Genomic DNA, 18016 nt, shown 5'->3' on the forward strand with positions numbered 1-18016 from the left:
GACAGATCCTGCTTCTGTTGCCTGTTTGAGTTTGTTTTATAGCCTTCTGATTCTGTGAGCACCAAGCCTCACGCAACCACATGTCAGATAAACAATTTCACAAATTTGGTTGTTTTTAAATCTTTGCTATGCTCTTATAAAGGCTTTACACTTTTTTGTTAGAACAGCCTCTCTGGTATTATTTATAATTAATTTAGTGTTTACACTGTTCCAAATTGTCAGAAAAATTATGTTTATAATAATAATAATAAACTTCCTTTTTCCTTGATCTCCTGATTATTTTTATTTTTATTATTACTATTATTATTATGATCATCATTATAATAAAAAGTAATGTCATTATCATTAGTAGGCTTAGTATAGCAGCCTTGTATAACCCCCATCGAGCTGTAGCCCTAAGAGTGCATCCTGTTTAGTCTTAATACCGTAACTTACTTAGGCCTATATTTCTATACTTATATAGGCTACTGCAGTCCTTCTCAAATAGTGGGGCGCGCCCCCCTGGCGGGGCTCGGAGCGATGCCAGGGGGGGGCGCATGTGACCCCGGGGAACATGCTTTTTTTTGCCGCAGGGAGTAGTTTTTTTTTGTACCGAACAAGAGCACACAGCACAGAGCAGGAGATATGAAGTGCAGATAACAAACCCTTAAGAGACACCATGGAAAAATATTTAACAGAGATGAAAAGAAAGGCGGAGAGAGACGGAGATAATGAGACAAACGTAAGTCTCCCGAAAGCTAAGACGAGGAAATATGACGAAGCGTATGTAGCGCTTGACTTCACTGTGACTACGGTGGGAGACGAGGTAAGACCGGTATGTTTACTGTGTCTAAAAATGTTGGCAGCGGACAGCATGAAGCCAAATAAATTAAGGCGTCACTTAAAGACATTACACATCAATCACGCTGATAAGCCGCTTGAGTCTTTTCAGCGAAAACGTCCCGAATATTGCCAACAATCGTCCCGCTTTGTGAATGCTACTTCAGTAAACCAGCGAGCACTGTTAGCATCATATAAGGTGGCCACCAAATTGCTCAGTTTAAAAAAAAAAAAACACTCCATAGCAGAGGAGCTGATACTGCCTGTAGCATTAGACATGGTCTCTGTCATGCTGGATGACGCAAGTGCTGCAAAAATAAAAAATATCCCTCTGTCCAATGACACTGTCGCCAGACGTATAAATGACATTGCTAATGATCTTAAAGAACAGCTGGTAGATAAACTCAAAGACAAACGTTTTGCCTTACAGTTCGATGAAGCAACCGACAGCAACAAAGACTGTTTGTTTATCGCTTATGTACGTTTTGACATGACAAACTCCCTGTGTGAGGATCTACTTTTTTGTAAATATGTCAGAGACAGAGCCACAGCTGAAGAGCTATTCAAAATGCTGGACTGCTTCCTGACTGAGAATGGGCTAAAGTGGGAGAACTGCATTGGTGTTTGCAGTGATGGTGCACAGACCATGGCAGGGATGAGAAAAGGACTTCGGGCACTCATCAAGAAGGCCTCACCTAATGCTGAGTGGACACACTGTGTTATACACAGAGAAGCACTGGCATCAAGGCACCTTTCCTCTGAATTAAGTGAGGTTATGACTGACATTGTAGGTGTAGTCAATTTTATAAAGACCAGACCACTAAAAACAAGAGTCTTCTCTGCTATCTGTGAGGAGATGGGAGCTGAACATCAAGCTGTGCTGTTTCACAGTGAAGCAAGGTGGCTGTCACGAGGAAAAGTCTTGTCCCGGGTTTTTGAGCTCAGAGAGCAGATAAGAATGTTTTCGGAGAAGGAGCACAAGTATGACCTCGCAGAAAATTTTTGTGATGAGAACTTCCTGGCAAAACTGGCCTACCTGAGTGACATATTTGGAAAGCTAAATGAACTAAATCTACAGCTTCAAGGGAAAGATAAACACCTCCCTCAGGTCACAGACAAGATCAGCTCTTTCACTCGAAAGCTAGCAATGTGGGGCAGGCGACTTGATGAAGGAAATACTGATTCATTCGAGAACCTGCATGAATTTGTTGACACTACTGACTATGATGCCACCTCAGTGATTCCATATATTAAGGAGCATATTTTATCACTGATGGGATTCTTTAAAAAGTACTTCCCTGAAAACAGTTCCCAATATGACTGGGTGAGAGATCCTTTCAATGCTCCAGCTCCAACTGGTTTCAGCTCTGCAGAGGAGGACCAGTTCATTGATATGACGTCTGACTCCACATTGAGACTGAGGTTCACATCACAGACACTGAGTGAATTCTGGCTGAGTGTAGAGAGGCAGTATCCACTCTTAGGGCAGAGGGCCATGGGCATTCTTCCTTTTGCAACATCTTATCTTTGTGAGACTTCTCTGCTGTTGCTGCACTGAAGACCAAGTACAGGTCCCAGCTAAACATTGAGCAGGAGCTGAGAGTTGCAGTATCATGCTTCAAACCCCGCTTCGAAACGCTGTGCTCTGCAAAACGTGCTCATTGTAGCCATTAATCTTGACTTCCTCATTTTGATTTTAAAAAATCAGCACAAATTGTTTTATTCATTTTTGTTTTATAGGTCAAAGTGTTTCATATATTGTGCTCCTGAGTTGCTGATCAATTTGAATTTATTATTATTTATTGATTATATTTAATTTTATTTTTCAGTATCAAATGGTCAAAAAATGTTTACAGTTTAAATAAGGATTGCATTTTTTTTTTTTTTTCAGGCAAATTGATGCACTTTAAGTATTTTCTGTTACAGACTAAAAAACAATGTTAATAAAGTTATTCTTTGTTGTAAGTTGATCTATATCTCTTTCTTTTTTCTTTTTCTTTTTCTTTAATGTTAATAAGGATACAATGTTATGCAGAGTTGTACTTATAACAATTTTATAGACAAATTATACTATTTACAGTCGCGGCGGAGAGTTGGGGGGCGCGAAATGTTTACTTCTTCCTAGGGGGGGGCGTAACAGAAAATAATTGAGAAGCACTGGGCTACTGTATCAATCAATCGTTTATTCGTTCATGTTATCACATAGCATATGAGTCATTCATGATTTGAAATGCAATCAAGCATTTTAGTTTGAAAAGAAAATAACAAAGCGACCATTGAATAGGCCTAATTAGCGTAAACAATAAATAGGCCTAAACCGTTCATTCATTCACGAATGAATGCGACTGTTTTTAGTCTTTGCTGTAATAAAAGCTTAAAACGTTAGAAAAAAATCTCTTACGCTTATAATTTAATTAGTGTTTTTACATTGTTCCAACCAGTCAGAAAAATTATAGCCTATTGTAATCTAACAGCACCTGTTTGGCACACATAATATACATGCAGTGCTTCCTCCTGACCTTTTTCTTGATCTCCAGTATTTTCCACAACTAGTCAAATTTATTCCACACATCTGACTTCCCCTTTACCTCCTGAGCAACCAGTAAACATTCCCCCGTTTCGAGTTTATTTGTCACGTCCTCTGCATCCATTTTGCTGTCACATGTGTTACTGTGTTCAGAGTTTGTTATAACCAGTTTATTGATGTGATTATGATATGCTAAAGGTCAGGCCCTATTGGTCACGTGCATGCGATGCATACATATGTCACGTAAAGAGAGCAAGGGTTGAGAGAATAAGGAATGTTTTTCCTAAACAAATTAGGGATTTCGGTTACATAACTTTTCAGTCAGAAATGGCTGTAATTATGTTGCAGCTTCAGCAACACGGACAGCTTGATACACACTGTTGTGCTGTGGTTGTCCTGTGGTGTTCGCTGCAGCAGGAAGGAGAGAGAAACAATGGATGCTAGTCACACAGTTACTCGCTGTCTTTTTTTTTTAATACAGCGCAGGAAGTCTGAGGCAGGCCCGGCACAATCAAATAAATTGCGGTCAGACTCCCTCTAGTCATTTGTGTCTTAATTATTTAATTAAAACGTTTGCTTAAAGCATCAGACAAGCTCATTGCATATAGTTGATTTGATTAAAACAAATAGCATACGTCTATAAATGAAAAAATACACATTTAAAAATTTTGACCAATCAATTGGTCAAAGAAAGGAAGATTCTTGGTTGACCAAGATGTTTTTTAGTCAGGGACAGCCCTAATTATGTACTTAGCGATGATAGCCCCTTAAATCTCTTAATCAATCAGAGAAGATTACTGCTGGCAGGCAGCACTGCTGCAAAATAGTTTTTAGCTCTAAGATGGCAACAAGCTCACTCTCTCCCATTTAACCAGTGGATACAGTTACTATTAGAAGTTATAGCATTATAATTATCGACAGCGAGAATGGGAGGCATGGTTTCCGAGTGGGGAGGGTGGATGCGGGCAGGTGGATAGGGCTGGATAGGGCTGATGGTTTCACACTTATTCTGCCAACTACTCTATGATTTAACTGTTGTGGATGCTGACGTTTGAGGAAAGAACATCTATTTAATTAATTTTAAATTCAGGCTGTAACACAACATAATGCGGAATAAGTCAAGGGGTATGAATCATTTCTGAAGGCACTGTAAATGTTTTGTTACCTCAAGACTAAAAACACAAGAGCAATTGACTTGTGAAGGTTGAGAATGCCTTTGAAAATCTTACCATAGGACATTTACTAGTAGCTTATTTTAGAGCACAAATCTTACAAATCTTGACGGTGGTTTATTGTGGTTCCGCCGGGTCTGTCATTGAGCAGTGGTAATATGTAGGCTGGGTGTGTGTATAGGAAGACAGAGGGAGCAGGATAATTGTCCAGTGTAGGCTAGGGTGGAGACTGGTTATGGTGTGTGTGTGTGCGTGCGTGCGTGCGTGAGTGGAGGAGTAGGAGGAGGAGGGAGGCATCTGGCTCTCGCTCTAGCTCTCCTGGCAGCCAGTCAGTTACTGGTGCTAAGTCAGAGTGGGGAGACGATGCATGGAAACACTGACAGGAATCTCGGACATTTGACACTAGAGCATGCTTACGTTCTCTCTCTCTCTCTCTCTCTCTCTCTCTCTCTCTCTCTCTCTCTCTCTCTCTCTTTCTCTCTTTCTCTCTTTCTCTCTTTCTCTCTTTCTCTCTCTCTCTCTCTCTCTCTCACAGACACAGAGAGAGAGTTCCTCACACTCATTCACACAGCACAGCATGTAGGGGAAATGTTTGTAATGATTTGTCCCTGTGCGTCCGAGATGCTGGCAGGGCTGGAAGAGCATCACTGGTTGGAATGGTTTCAGCCATTTGGCTGGTGAGCAGGAAGTGGGAACATGGCTGAGTTGCAGGAATGAGCCAGCCTGGTTTCCCTTCTCGACCCTGATTAGTGCTTTGACATCCATTTGTGTCACGTCTGCTCCCGCTCTTCCCCCCCTGGCACTTGAGGGTGCCAGGCTGCCCTGCATCAAGCACTCCTATCATCCATTACGCACACCTGCCTTCCGTCGTCACGCGCATCAGCGATATTGGACTCACCTGGACTCACTCATCACCTGTTTATTTCCTCCCCTATATTTGTCAGTTCCCCAGCTCTGTTCCCCGCTGATGCATTGATTGTTCCTGTCTCGTTCCTTGTCCGTTCTTTATTAAATATTTTACTCCCCGTACCTGCTTTTTTTCTCCAGCGTCAACTCATGTGACAATTGGCACTGTACTGACCACGGATCTATTTCAATATGGTAAAGTAAAGAGAGAGACAAGATTTGCACAGTCATTGGATAACATGTTGTTACACTCAAGTGGCTTGATTGGCTCACACCCTTTAACAAGTTGGAGACCTGTAATTTTTCAAAAGGAAAAGGAAACATACAAGGTAGAACTATAGGTGAAATATAATATATACTGTAGGTCACATAAAGTCAGTGTCATGTTTTTAGCCCAAAGTCTCCTCTCCTCCCGTGGCACACACCTCATCATACACACAGTGACTAATATTTTGTGGCTCAATCAACCATCTATAAAATTAATCTATCTGGGCCCCTGTTTGTGATGCGTCAAAGCCACAGTTTGTACACAGTATCCTGGAGCTGTCACGACGCACTGATGTCCCTGGGGCCTTGGAGTCTGAAAACTGAAAGCCATCAAGACAACGCTATAGACAAACAATCAGCTCCTTGTCATTGTACTGCAGTGGCGGTCAGTGCTGTTTATGATGAGGGAGGACACATATTTATTTTTCCACGAGCATGGCCTTATTTCTATTACAGCATATTAGATGACTGTCATTCATATTCCATCCACCCAGTTCAATGTAACAGCAATAGGTTTAGGCTACTACATGATATTCAAGTTTTCCCTGTACCCATCATGATGTTGTTACAACTTAGCCTATGAATTAAAGTTTACAACGTAGGTTCATACAGGTCGAGAGAAATAGTTGAGGTGACAGACAGTGACACATGGACAGACAGTGACACATTCAATACCGCCTTGCACACTCTTGCCTGCATCTAGCTTATCTAGGGTGTAATCATTAGTCCAACAGTTGCAAACGAGAGTTTCTATTGGACAAATTCAGCTATTTTTTATCACAGTTTTGTTTGCTTCCGTTTAAGAAACGTTTTTCAACAGAATCGGCGGAATGAATACACCCATGATCACGCGTAAACACCGCGTTGTATTCCTTCTCGCCTCTATGCACCCTCCTCCTCTCACCTTTTCCCTTCCTTTGTGGACTTCAATGCACAACACATCAGCTGTATGTGACCAGGTGAAAAAAACTTTCCAAGCCAAACCATGTCATAATCGCTACACACAGCCTACATCGTTGTCCCCATATTAGCTAAAGTAACATCCAAGTCTACATAGCTAATATAACTAATGTGTAAGTAAACCTGCTACAGTCATGCAGTAATGTTAGTGTTTAGTCAGTAAGCAGTTACACCGGCGGGCCACGGTGGCAATAAATGAATAAAACCAAAAGCTTACCCTGACTTGGAACAGTTCCAGTGTTGTGTTGGATAGTCATAGCCAGCTAGCTAGCATAGAATCCCTCTGTTTGGGCCGGGTGTTTGAGTAGCTAAACTAGCCAGCTGCATTTGCTAGCTAAGTAAGTGAAACTGGAAGTAAAAGAAAATGACAATCTCTCTCTCTCTCTCTCTTGCTTCTCCTTCATTTTTTAAAGAAATTAATTTGTTGAAAACAGTTAAACTATTGTCTTTCTCTCTCTTTGAGTCAACTAATCACCACATGTTATGCACTGCAGTGCTAGCTAGCTGTAGCTTATGCTTTCAGTACTACATTCATTCTCTGATCCTTTGATTGGGTGGACAACATGTGGGTTCATGCTGCAAGAGCTCTGATAGGTTGGAGGACGTCCTCCGGAAGTTGTCATAATTACTGTGAAAGTCTATGGAAGGGGGTGAGAACCAAGAGCCTACTAGGTTTTGTATTGAAGTCAATGTACCCAGAGGAGGACGGAAGCTAGCTGTTCTCCTGCTACACCATGGTGCTACCCTACAGAGTGCTGTTGAGGCTACTGGAGACCTTCATTGCAAAACAGTGTGTTTTAATCAATTATTTAGTCAAATGTGAATATATTTAGTATAGTTTTATCTAAAAAAGGATAACTTTTTTTAATGAAGTTCACTGAGGAGGATGGTCCTCCCCTTCCTCCTCTGAGGAGCCTCCACTGATGTACTGTATTTATAGTCCTCTTGGAGAATCCAATTAGACATTGTCATTGTTATACGAAAGGCTTTTTTAGCAGTCAAGCTGGAGATATATTTTTTTAAGAATAACATATTTTTTAAAGAATAACTCCGGGATGCTGGCATTCTAGGCAGAGTTCCTCTGTCCAGTGTCTGTGTTCTTTTGCCCATCTTAATCTTTTATTTTTATTGGCCAGTCTGAGATATGTATTTTTCTTTGCAACTCTGCCTAGAAGGCCAGCATCCCGGAGTCGCCTCTTCACTGTTGACGTTGAGACTGGTGTTTTGCGGGTACTATTTAATGAAGCTGCCAGTTGAGGACTTGTGAGGCGTCTGTTTCTCAAACTAGACACTCTAATGTACTTGTCCTCTTGCTCAGTTGTGCACCTGGGCCTCCCACTCCTCTTTCTATTCTGGTTAGCGCCAGTTTGCTCTGTTCTGTGAAGGGAGTAGTACACAGCGTTGTACGAGACCTTCAGTTTCTTGGCAATTTCTCGCATGGAATAGCCTTCATTTCTCAGAACAAGAATATACTGACGAGTTTCAGAAGAAAGTGCTTTGTTTCTGGCCATTTTGAGCTTGAGTGAGTGATGGTTGCTGATAATGGGCCTCTGTACGCCTATGTAGATATTCCATAAAAAAAATCTGCCGTTTCCAGCTAAAATAGTAATTTACAACATTAACAATGTCTACACTGTGATCACTCTGATCAATTTGATGTTATTTTAATGGACAAAAAATAGGCTTTTGTTTCAAAAACAAGGACATTTCTAAGTGATCCCTAACTTTTGAACGGTTGTGTATGTATGAATCACCTAACCCCCCTCTCCTCACCCAAAGCAGCACTGAGGGAATATGTGTCCTTGTCTGTATTCTAATTCACCTTGTCTCTCTGTGTATTAGGAACAGAGCCTTGGAGGAGATGCAGGCGGAAGGCCACAGGGGAGGATGCCGAGAGGGCAAAGCAGCGGCAGACAGCAGCCCATTGAGTGAAGTTGAAGAGGCGGTGGATGAGCATCAGCGGCGCCTGGCCCTGGCCTGTCCGCCAGTGGTGACGTACGGGACATACCGTGGCCAGAGGGACAAACACAGAATGAGGCGGAGGCACCAGGTGCAGGTGGAATCCCCCAATTTAGGTGTAGAGGGCACCACCTTGGGTGCGGTGACACACTCCACTTTAGAACTCGCCATTTCAAAACAAAGTGACATTCAGACTGTATCGACAAATCAGATCGGAGCTACAACCTCAGAAACCAATGAGAGAGGAGCTTGGACTTCGGAAACAGACTCTGTTTTGGGTCCAACTGGACCTGAGTCTAGTCACATTCCACCAACAACACAGACAGCAGAAAGGGCTGTGAGTCAAAGTGCCTTCCCTTCATCCGGAGAGACAAGCCTGGCTACTGTAGGAGGCCAGGCCAAGGATTCTCTCTCTGGGGTTGGCTCCGTCACATACTCCCCTCCCGCACCCACAGAGGACTCTGCTGATGCCAGGACTAGTACAGCAGTCAGTGAGACCCACAGTGCAGAGCTGAGCCCACGGGATAAAATTACTCATGCAGAGATGGCCAGCGAGGATACGAACAGGGACACAGACGGGGACAGAGACACAGGGCTAAGTGAGCAGATAGAAACCGTATCTGCACACTGTTTTCAGACTGGGTCACCTACATTTGCTGCTGTGTTGCTCAGGGAGCCGCCAGACACCGGGGGGACTGCGCAGCACACACATCTGCCTGCCGCTGTTTCCGATGGTGATGGAGGCCAGCTGGCTCCGCATCCCATTTCACCGTCTGCCTCGCTTTTATCAGCAACCGAAAGCCAGGAACCCATTCCAGCAACTAGGCACTCAGATTCTGGGGATGCACTGGATACAGGCCCTGGTGCTGGACTGCACTGCTTTGAGTCAGGGAAGGAGGAGTGGAACATTGGTCCTCCAGACGATCTGTTTGAGGAGGCCCTTCATTTGGACTCTAAAATGATGGTGGATAACATTCTGAAGAATGCTCTAGCGGCCCTGGAGAGAATCGAATACTCTGAGTTGGAGGAGGGTGAAGTGCTCCAGAAGGCCAGTGAGGAGATTTACCTGGTCCTACCCGTAGGCAGAGTGGAGGAGGAGGACGTGGATCGGTCCTTCGAGCCGGATAAGCTGGTGGAGGTAGAGCCTTCAGAGAGGGGGGATGACAGACATCCATCAGCCGTCCCGGCAGAACAGACTCTCTCATTAAACCCCAACCCTCTATCGGAGGGCCCCAGGTCCACCCCCTCCTCGGGGTACGAGTCTATCGCAGGCTCGGACACTGACATCAGGAGCAGCCCTGGGCCGGCCTGTGAGAGCAGTGCCCCCACCATCAGTGTCTCAGACCACAGGCAGGGAGAACACTGTGCCGAGGGGACCAAAGGCACTGGTCTTCACCTACTGGTCAAAGGTCAACGGCTAATGGATGCTAATGCTAATGAGCAACCGCAAGGGGAAGAGGATTCCCAGCCAAATTATCCTATTGAATCTGAATACAGTGGTGATAAGCACCAGAAAGATGTGTTTCCTCTCTTGGGTGGTGGAGTGTCCTTCGAGAAACCAGGTCTCTGTGGTGATGACGGAGATATTATTCAAATAATGAGAGCGGATCTTGAGTATGAGTCTGTCTCAGGGAAAACTAATGAAAACAAAGATCAAGTGCTCTGCACTTCAGGGGACAATGGTTGTAACGAGGTGCTAGGCGTTAAAGAAACACAGGTAGGAGACGGCGCAGTCCACGTAGCCAAAGATGATATCGAAAGCAATAGACATAGTCCTAAACAAGATGGTAATGCTGAATATGGTCATGTTTCTGTGTCCAATAACTCGGAAAGTCCCAATAAGCTCAACAGCACTCTGAATGACAATACTTACCTGAGAACCCAAACAGCATTTCCTGAGCCTGATCTGCTTAGGAAAAGTTCCAAATATGAAGCTAAGGGCAATTCTGAGGCAAACCTCATGTCAGTCAGACCGAAACACACCCCAAACTCACTAGAACCATCTCAAGTCAGACATGCTATAAGTCAGAAGCCTGTTGCCTGTATAACGCTTTATGATGACGGCCAAGAGAGCGACCCTGAAATATCATTGAAAGTTAGGCTGAACGGGCTGAATGACATCCCGGTCAGTGGGGATCAAAGCTTTGTACTGGTTGAGACTTACTTAGCCTCTGTGTTCTCAGAGGGCTCTGACTCTGGGGGTGAAGAAGATGAGGCCCACTGCAGAACAACAGGCACCATCAGCATGGACCCCTCTTTCTCAAGGAGACTCCCCAAGGACCTGAGCACCTCAGAGGGCCTTGTGTCTAATTCAGCTACTGACTCCAGTAACGAGGACAGGCCACAGTTGAGCTCGGTGAGCGCGTATCGATGCAACATCTCTTTGCAGCAGCAGAGTCAGGACTCCGAGACACCGGGACACAGTGGTGCAGGTTCAGCCGCAGCAGTTATGGCAGGGTTTCACCAGGACCTGGGCAGCAGGCTAGCTGGGCTCCATGCTACAGGAGGCCGGAGAGCCCCAGGCCTCGAACCTCTCCTCCCCCTCCTCCCTGTCCCCCATCTTGCCTTCCACGACATGGAGGCAAGTGGTTTCTCCATCATTGACGAGGAGGAGGAGACGGATGCGGTGTTCGTCAATGACACAGGCCCCATGCTGAGCCCCACGGTACGGCGGGCCAAGGCCTACCCCTTCTCCCTGTCTCCCATCGTGGAGGAGGACAGTCTTCGCAGCGAGGCAGAGGGGGGCCTGTCGCAGGAGGACAGGGGCCTCATGGTGCCCCCGGCCACAGAGGAGCTGAGGAGTCTGAGCGGAGGTGTAGGGATGGAGCAGCTAGCCTCATCCTCCTCTTTGTCCATCCTGTCCCTGCTGCAGTCGGTCAGCGAGCGCCTGCAGTCCAGCGGCTACTCCGACACGGACGCAGACTCAGAGGAGCCCTCCACCCCTCCTCTACGGCGCCCCCTATGGGAGTTCTTCAACAGGGGCCAGGGGGAGGATAAGGAGGGGGATGGCCAGGGAATGGATGGAGACCAAAGCAGCAAGCAGGAGGGCCCATGCTCTCTGACACTTCCTACTGATTTATTCACTATAGGACCTCGAGATGGGGATCCAATGAAGGACGTGAAGAATCTTTCCACCCCTTGGATTACAATCCAAAAGCCTGCAGATTCACCAATGTATCAGTATTTGAAATCAGTGCATCCAGTGTTGCTAGAGCCTGATGATGACAACAGTAACCATCATGCCAAACTCATTCCGCACCTCAGTGATAACAACTGTCCATCAACAGCAACTGACATGGTAAGTTCAACAGCATCTGACATTTGTATTCAATAATATTATGTAAAGAAATGGTTATGCACCCTGACATTTAGAACTAATATATGTTAATATTTTACCCCTGTTGATGTCATTTCAGGGGGGAAATTGGAGTTATGGGAAGGTCATCCCAAGGCCTACACTGGTGAGATCACATGTATTACATGAGTCCTCTACTTTCTCACTGTCATGCTAATTTCTGATCTCATCTTAATGACTGTCTTAATGTTTTAGGCAGTCTGCCTCCTAATCGCTGTGCTGCTGAATAGATTGGAGATGCCAGACTGCCTTTGAGCTGGACAGAACATTTCTCTTTCATTTGTTAATGATACCTCAGGCTGCAGAAAGGAGGGCAGCAACTCATCTTTTCAGTTTAATCTCTTCATAAGGCCTGTCATAAAGGAAGATGTGATTATGCAACGGTCTATTAATTGTTGTTGAAAGCTATCATCTGCTATCAAGGGCTGTAGTTTCTCAGAATCTGTGCAGAGGAGTGCGGGTCTCTTCTATAGCACTCTAATGACGAGTGAAAACCACCTACAATGCTAGTCTGCAGCCTCGAGAGCTGAATGCAACAGTGAGTCAGGAACTTGGATCACAATCACATTAATATTCCTGTGGTCTAGCACTGTATATGTAAATCAGGAATGGGTTTTTCCAACAAACAACTTGTATGCGGTTTTACATAGATTATGAAGTTTATAGGCTCACAACACAGGCAGTGAACAAAGCACTGAGTGCCAGACGTTTTGTCTACATTGTTGTTTCACATAATCACTAATGGAATTGCTTTGCAACCGCACAACCACGGTTTTCTGTTCTGTTAGCCGCGTTGGAAAAGTATTTGTTATCAAGGAGGAAACAAAAGGAGCAAAGCAGCAAAACTATCAAGACTGGGAATTAAAGCAGTATGAAAGAAGGCAGACACTCGTAGCCTGGTAGGAGTGAAAAAAATGAAAAAACACAAGAGTGTTAATTATAGAAGAGGCTGTGTTCTATAATGACTGCCCTGGGGCATCTTTTGGGCTGGTTAGGGGACTAACGACACCCTTTCCTTCCTCCTTGGCCCCCCTTCCTCTCTCCCTTTCTGTCATCAGAAATGTGCTCGGGGCCTCAGGCGTAGTCACTCAACACCAATGTTCCCACAAATTTCTTGGGGTACTGAGCAAATTTCAGGTTTTCTGAGCGCAAACTTGGACGTTGTGAAAATTCTGTGCAACTTCCGGCACCCGTTTACTGTGAACACTGAGGCTGTACACACTTGAAATTCCAGTTTTAACAGTGGCAAAGTAGGCAACTGTGGCTATTTGATCATAATCTAAGACTACCAGAGTGGGCTACCATTAAAAAAACTATGTATAAAAAACATCCCATAAATTTGAACATGGAAATAGCAGTTCTATTATTCAGCCTACAGTAGCAACCAATGTGTGGTGTTCAATGTAGGACTACATTCAATTAGTCTTTTTTTCCACTTGTCCTTAGACAATGAGGTGACTGAAAATGTTGTTGTATTGTGTTTGATGAAAGAAATCACTTTACAAAATAAAATTCATTATTATTCCCATACCATTATTATTATAACAGAGAATCAGACAAAAATGTATGCTACCCTCTGCTGTCTCAAAATACAACACTGCCCCTTTTAAATACATAAAAAAAGCTCTTGACACATTTTTCAAAGATGGCTAGAAATGTACACGTTTTGTGCTCATGTAGGAAGCAACCACTCCCCCATTGCTGACCAGAAATTAGCTATAATTGTGCTAATAATTAACTAGCAAAAAATATGAACAAATATGCACACAGGGCTACATGCAGCTCTCGCTTTGATCTCAAAACAAGCACATCTACTCGCAACCACTTGTGCCTTTAATGCAATAGAATCCTACTCCGATGCGCTCTGCAAAATCTCTTGCATAGTTAGTTTTGATTCCCTGACCTGTCAATGTTTTTAATTTGCTATTTTTTGATTTTGTTATACTCTTGTGAATTCTATGGTTTTTACTAGATTACTTCTAATTTTACATGCTGTCTGTCTGTAATTGTCTAATGACTTGGTGCTGCCTATCTTGGCCAGGACGCTCTTGAAAATGAGATTTCAAATCTCAATAAGCCCTTCCTGGTTAAATAAAGGTTAAATACTAAGGGTCGATTGACATTAGTAAAATATGTCTAGTGAGATCTATCACTTTTCACCATCAGATTAGCAACTTTTCTGTTCACACTGGCTATGGATGTGATGTGGCCAAAGCCACATTCCTGCTTCATGTTTGAGTGCAGCTATTATCATACGGTAAATACCATAGTATATAGACAAACAAAATAAAGATTCTGTAGCAATTCAAATCAGGGGTAGGAACCGGTTCAGGGAACAGAACCAAAAACCAGAAAATAACAAACATTTTCGAGGAACAGAATTAGAACCGGGAACAGAACCGTTATTTTAAAAGCATGGAAACCGGTTAATAATGTTATTTTAAGTTTCAGCATATTTTTTTCAGTCCCACAAAAATTGCAACAAAGCGCCTATGCAAAGCCCTCACTCTGTCACTTAGAAACTTATTCCAGTGTCTGCCTGACAGCTGAAAATCTTTGTCAGTGTGTGTAGGCTACCTGCCCCCCCCCCCCCTCTGAAACATAGGCAATTGTATCCTACTAACGTTACAAGCATGATTCAAAAATTAGGGAGAGAGATTTTTTATTAGAGAGGAATGGATCAACTTTTTCAGTGCTAGTTAAGGATACTGGAGTTATCACGTTGTATTTATTAATTAATGATAAAATATATATTCTGGTGCCGCTTTGCACATAAAACCTTGTTAGCTATCTAGCTAGCTCTGGTCCAACGTTAAGCCATCTCTCAGAAGTACAAAGACATTCAAAGTTCCCTCATAGAAGCCGCTCCTCCGTAGGTATAATTCTGTGAGCCTAATTCAGATAATGCATGTCATAACAAGATACACAGTGCTTCAAACCAAGCTGCCTCCTCCACCCTCTCTCGCTCTCTCCCCACCTGCCAAAATTTCAATTGCATCTCGCGCCCTACATTTGTCCGTCCAATGCATGTAAACAACTATAGCTTGACCACCTTCAAAGCAACCAGCTATATCCTACACTGATTGGTGAAGTCATTTAAAGTCGAACTAAATGTAAAAAAAAAAGATTTCAGAGGTTTAAAAAGGAACAGAAAGGCTCTATATAAACGGTAACTTTTTCAGTTCAGAACATTATTTTGCTGATCGGAACAGCGGAACAGAAGAAAAAAAGTTATTGTTCTGTTCAGAACTAAACAATTGGAAAATCATTTTGGTTCCAACCCCTGATTGTGGGAGACATCTCTTCAAGAGAGATTTGAATCTATATCCGTATCTTTACACTACACAAGTATCTCTCCTGGAACGAGTTTGTGTCGTCAAAGTAGTTTAGTGTAAAGAGGCCCAAAGTTTTGCATAGTTTTTGTTTCGGTATGTTGCATTGAAAGTGGCTAATATTACATTGATTCAATCCCAATTCCCAATGTAGAGGGAAACATTGATAGTGTTAACTAACAGGGAATCCTCTAAGTTGAGTGAAGTTCAATCTCGTGCTTCTTTGCACAGCTGCACATTGCTCAGCACCCTGCTCCATGCTGGAAACCCTTCCCCTCAGGCTTTTAAAACCTGACTGTGTTGCACCCAGCTTGCTGTAATAATATAATTATGAAAACAACACCCAACCACCACAGTTCAGCTGTCACACAAATATGATCTGACTTTGAAAAACCTTGATATTTAATTATTGTATGGTTCCCCTGTTTTGAGTCAATAAATCAAATTCAGTTTAAAGATCATTTGCGGAGGTTGACTGTCAGACTGTATCCATTTGACAATATATTTATCCCAAATGTTGCTCTATGTTTTCTAATGTGTACTCTGTTTCTCCAGATGAACATCTATGATGGTGTGACGTTCTCTGGGGAGATGCGGGAGATCCACAGAGACCAGGAGGATTCTGGGATGGTGTTTCCACAGGGTGCCTCAGTGCGGGTCCTGGGGGGATGGTAAGAGGATCTTTAGAGCAAATTAACTTATTTAAAGGTTGCTTACTCCTTAAACAGGAGGGATGCTCTTTATGAGGTTTTATATCAGTCTTTGAATGACCAACACTCTGGGCTTCCAGAAGTGGTTCTGTCGGACCAAGGCCTAGAGTTTGTTGAAGCAGGTAGTTGAAAATCTGTCAAACTTATATTAAGTCAACTGTAAAATAGCCCACTTGGATCAGAATGAGCCAGCCTTTCTGTAGTGTCATCCTCTGCTTTGGACTTATACCCAGGTCTCTTTGCCTTCCTGCCTTACTCATGCACTCTCATGGAAGAAGGGCCTTATTATCACTGAACATAAGGCTTAGGACTTTTAGCTTATGTCAGAACAGAACATCTTGTTTGAATTGGAATTGATTCCTCTGAGACCCCATAATGTTCCTTCCAACTGTGTTGGGGGGATTAATCTCCTGGGCTGGCAGTGACAGACAGTAATTGGGTAACTCATCGCTGTTTGCTCCCATTAAAAAGGCCTGTCAGCTAAACCACACAAACACTGCCATCACTGGGAATCAAGGCCTCGTCCAAATTTGAGTTCTTGAGTTCTTCTCCTTGGCGTCATCAGTAGTTGTTACTTTAAAGGTGAATGGGGATGTTATGAGCATTTTAAATTCTCAAAATAAGTATTATCATGTATTCAATCAATCAGCAGAATAAACAACATTGGACAAATGACAAATACTTTGTCAGCGCACGTCCATATCACATGATAACCTTTACATCCTTATCAATAACATAAGGTACATTCATAGTACATGCACAGACCTATGAAGCAACAATTGATGCTACACTAATTGATTCCACCATTACAAGTAAAACAAAAAACAGATGAATTAGAAAATAAACCACAAATAAAACCCACCTCATCACACAGCTCCCATCTGAGTGACCCTTTTGATTGAACTCCTCATAGCAAGAGATCTTACACTAACAGCTGCATTTGACCACTTTCTTAATGTTCTTACATTGGCACCATGAGAGCGAGCAGTGGGCATTACAGATACTTAAATGTTTGGAGGGCCTAACTATGGATAGACGGAAGTCTATACTATTCCTAAAGAATCTCTCATACATCAATGTACTATCAGCTTCATATCGTATTACTACTGCAGTTCGAAAAATATGGTTCTTTTTTTAATATTTCATGATGAAAAAGCAAAAAAGTATTAATATATACTATACATAAGTTTAGTTGTTCATATTCATATAATGCTGCAGTAGGTTTAACTAATGCACATGACAGTAAGTCTTTGTGCCTCTCTGCCAGTGGCAAAGCAGGTTCACGTACAGAAGAGCCTGGTAGCTGTGTGGCTATGCTGTAACACTGCTCTCATATTGAATGGATGCAGAACGAGAAACGTTCAGTCTTGCGAACATGTTCTGGCGCTGTGTGCATTTTGTCAAATTACTTAAGCAAGGGCAGGCTCGCTCGACTCTGCGTGGAAATGCTAGCGAAGGTTTGGTGCCTTACGCAATATCTCATGCTTTATGGATGGACCCACCTTCCATTTGTGTACTAGTGCGTTGGCTCAGCCCCCCTTTCAGAGCCCTAGACCTGTTGTATTATTTACACCAAACCAGCCTTTCCAAGCAAAAAGTGGGAAAAGCAAAGCAGCTTTCCAACAATTTGAGTAGGAGCTCTCTCCCCGTCGACCAGATGGGAGGAGAGAAAGGAAGCGGGTCACGTTGTAGCTGCATTGTTGTATTTGTGTGCGTTCTCCTCCGTCCAATTCTCAGGTTAACCGACCGACTTGGGTCCTATTGTTCCCTCTACGGTCCACAGAGGAACAAATGTAAAGGACCACTTAGAGTTGTTCCCCAAGCTAGTTTTGATTTGCAGTACAAGGGCTATTTTACAGGTTGACTTATTTAAGTTTGACAGATTTTCTAGTACATGCCTCAACAAACTCCTAGGCAGTGGTCTGACAGAACCACTTCTGGACACCCAGAGTGATGGTCATTCAAAAAATGTTGTATTCAGTTCAAGCTCATCAGTGATGGCGTGAGCC

General features: G+C 43.3%; 1 protein-coding gene across 2 annotated transcripts in view; it reads left to right on the top strand.

Moving 5' to 3' along the window:
* Positions 1-18016, top strand: part of LOC139537538 (uncharacterized) — a 94722-nt gene that overhangs the window by 49879 nt on the left and 26827 nt on the right. For both annotated transcript variants that reach the window (XR_011667561.1, XM_071338976.1), the window contains exons 4-6: positions 8494-11908; positions 12027-12071; positions 15853-15968. Coding sequence is in view for 1 of the 2 variants with exons in the window: in XM_071338976.1 (XP_071195077.1) it covers positions 8494-11908; positions 12027-12071; positions 15853-15968 (3576 nt within the window). In the remaining variant the exon portion in view is untranslated. The remainder of the gene's footprint in view (positions 1-8493; positions 11909-12026; positions 12072-15852; positions 15969-18016) is intronic.

The sequence above is a fragment of the Salvelinus alpinus genome, chromosome 13 (genome assembly GCF_045679555.1).
Source record: "Salvelinus alpinus chromosome 13, SLU_Salpinus.1, whole genome shotgun sequence".
NCBI lineage: Eukaryota > Metazoa > Chordata > Actinopteri > Salmoniformes > Salmonidae > Salvelinus > Salvelinus alpinus.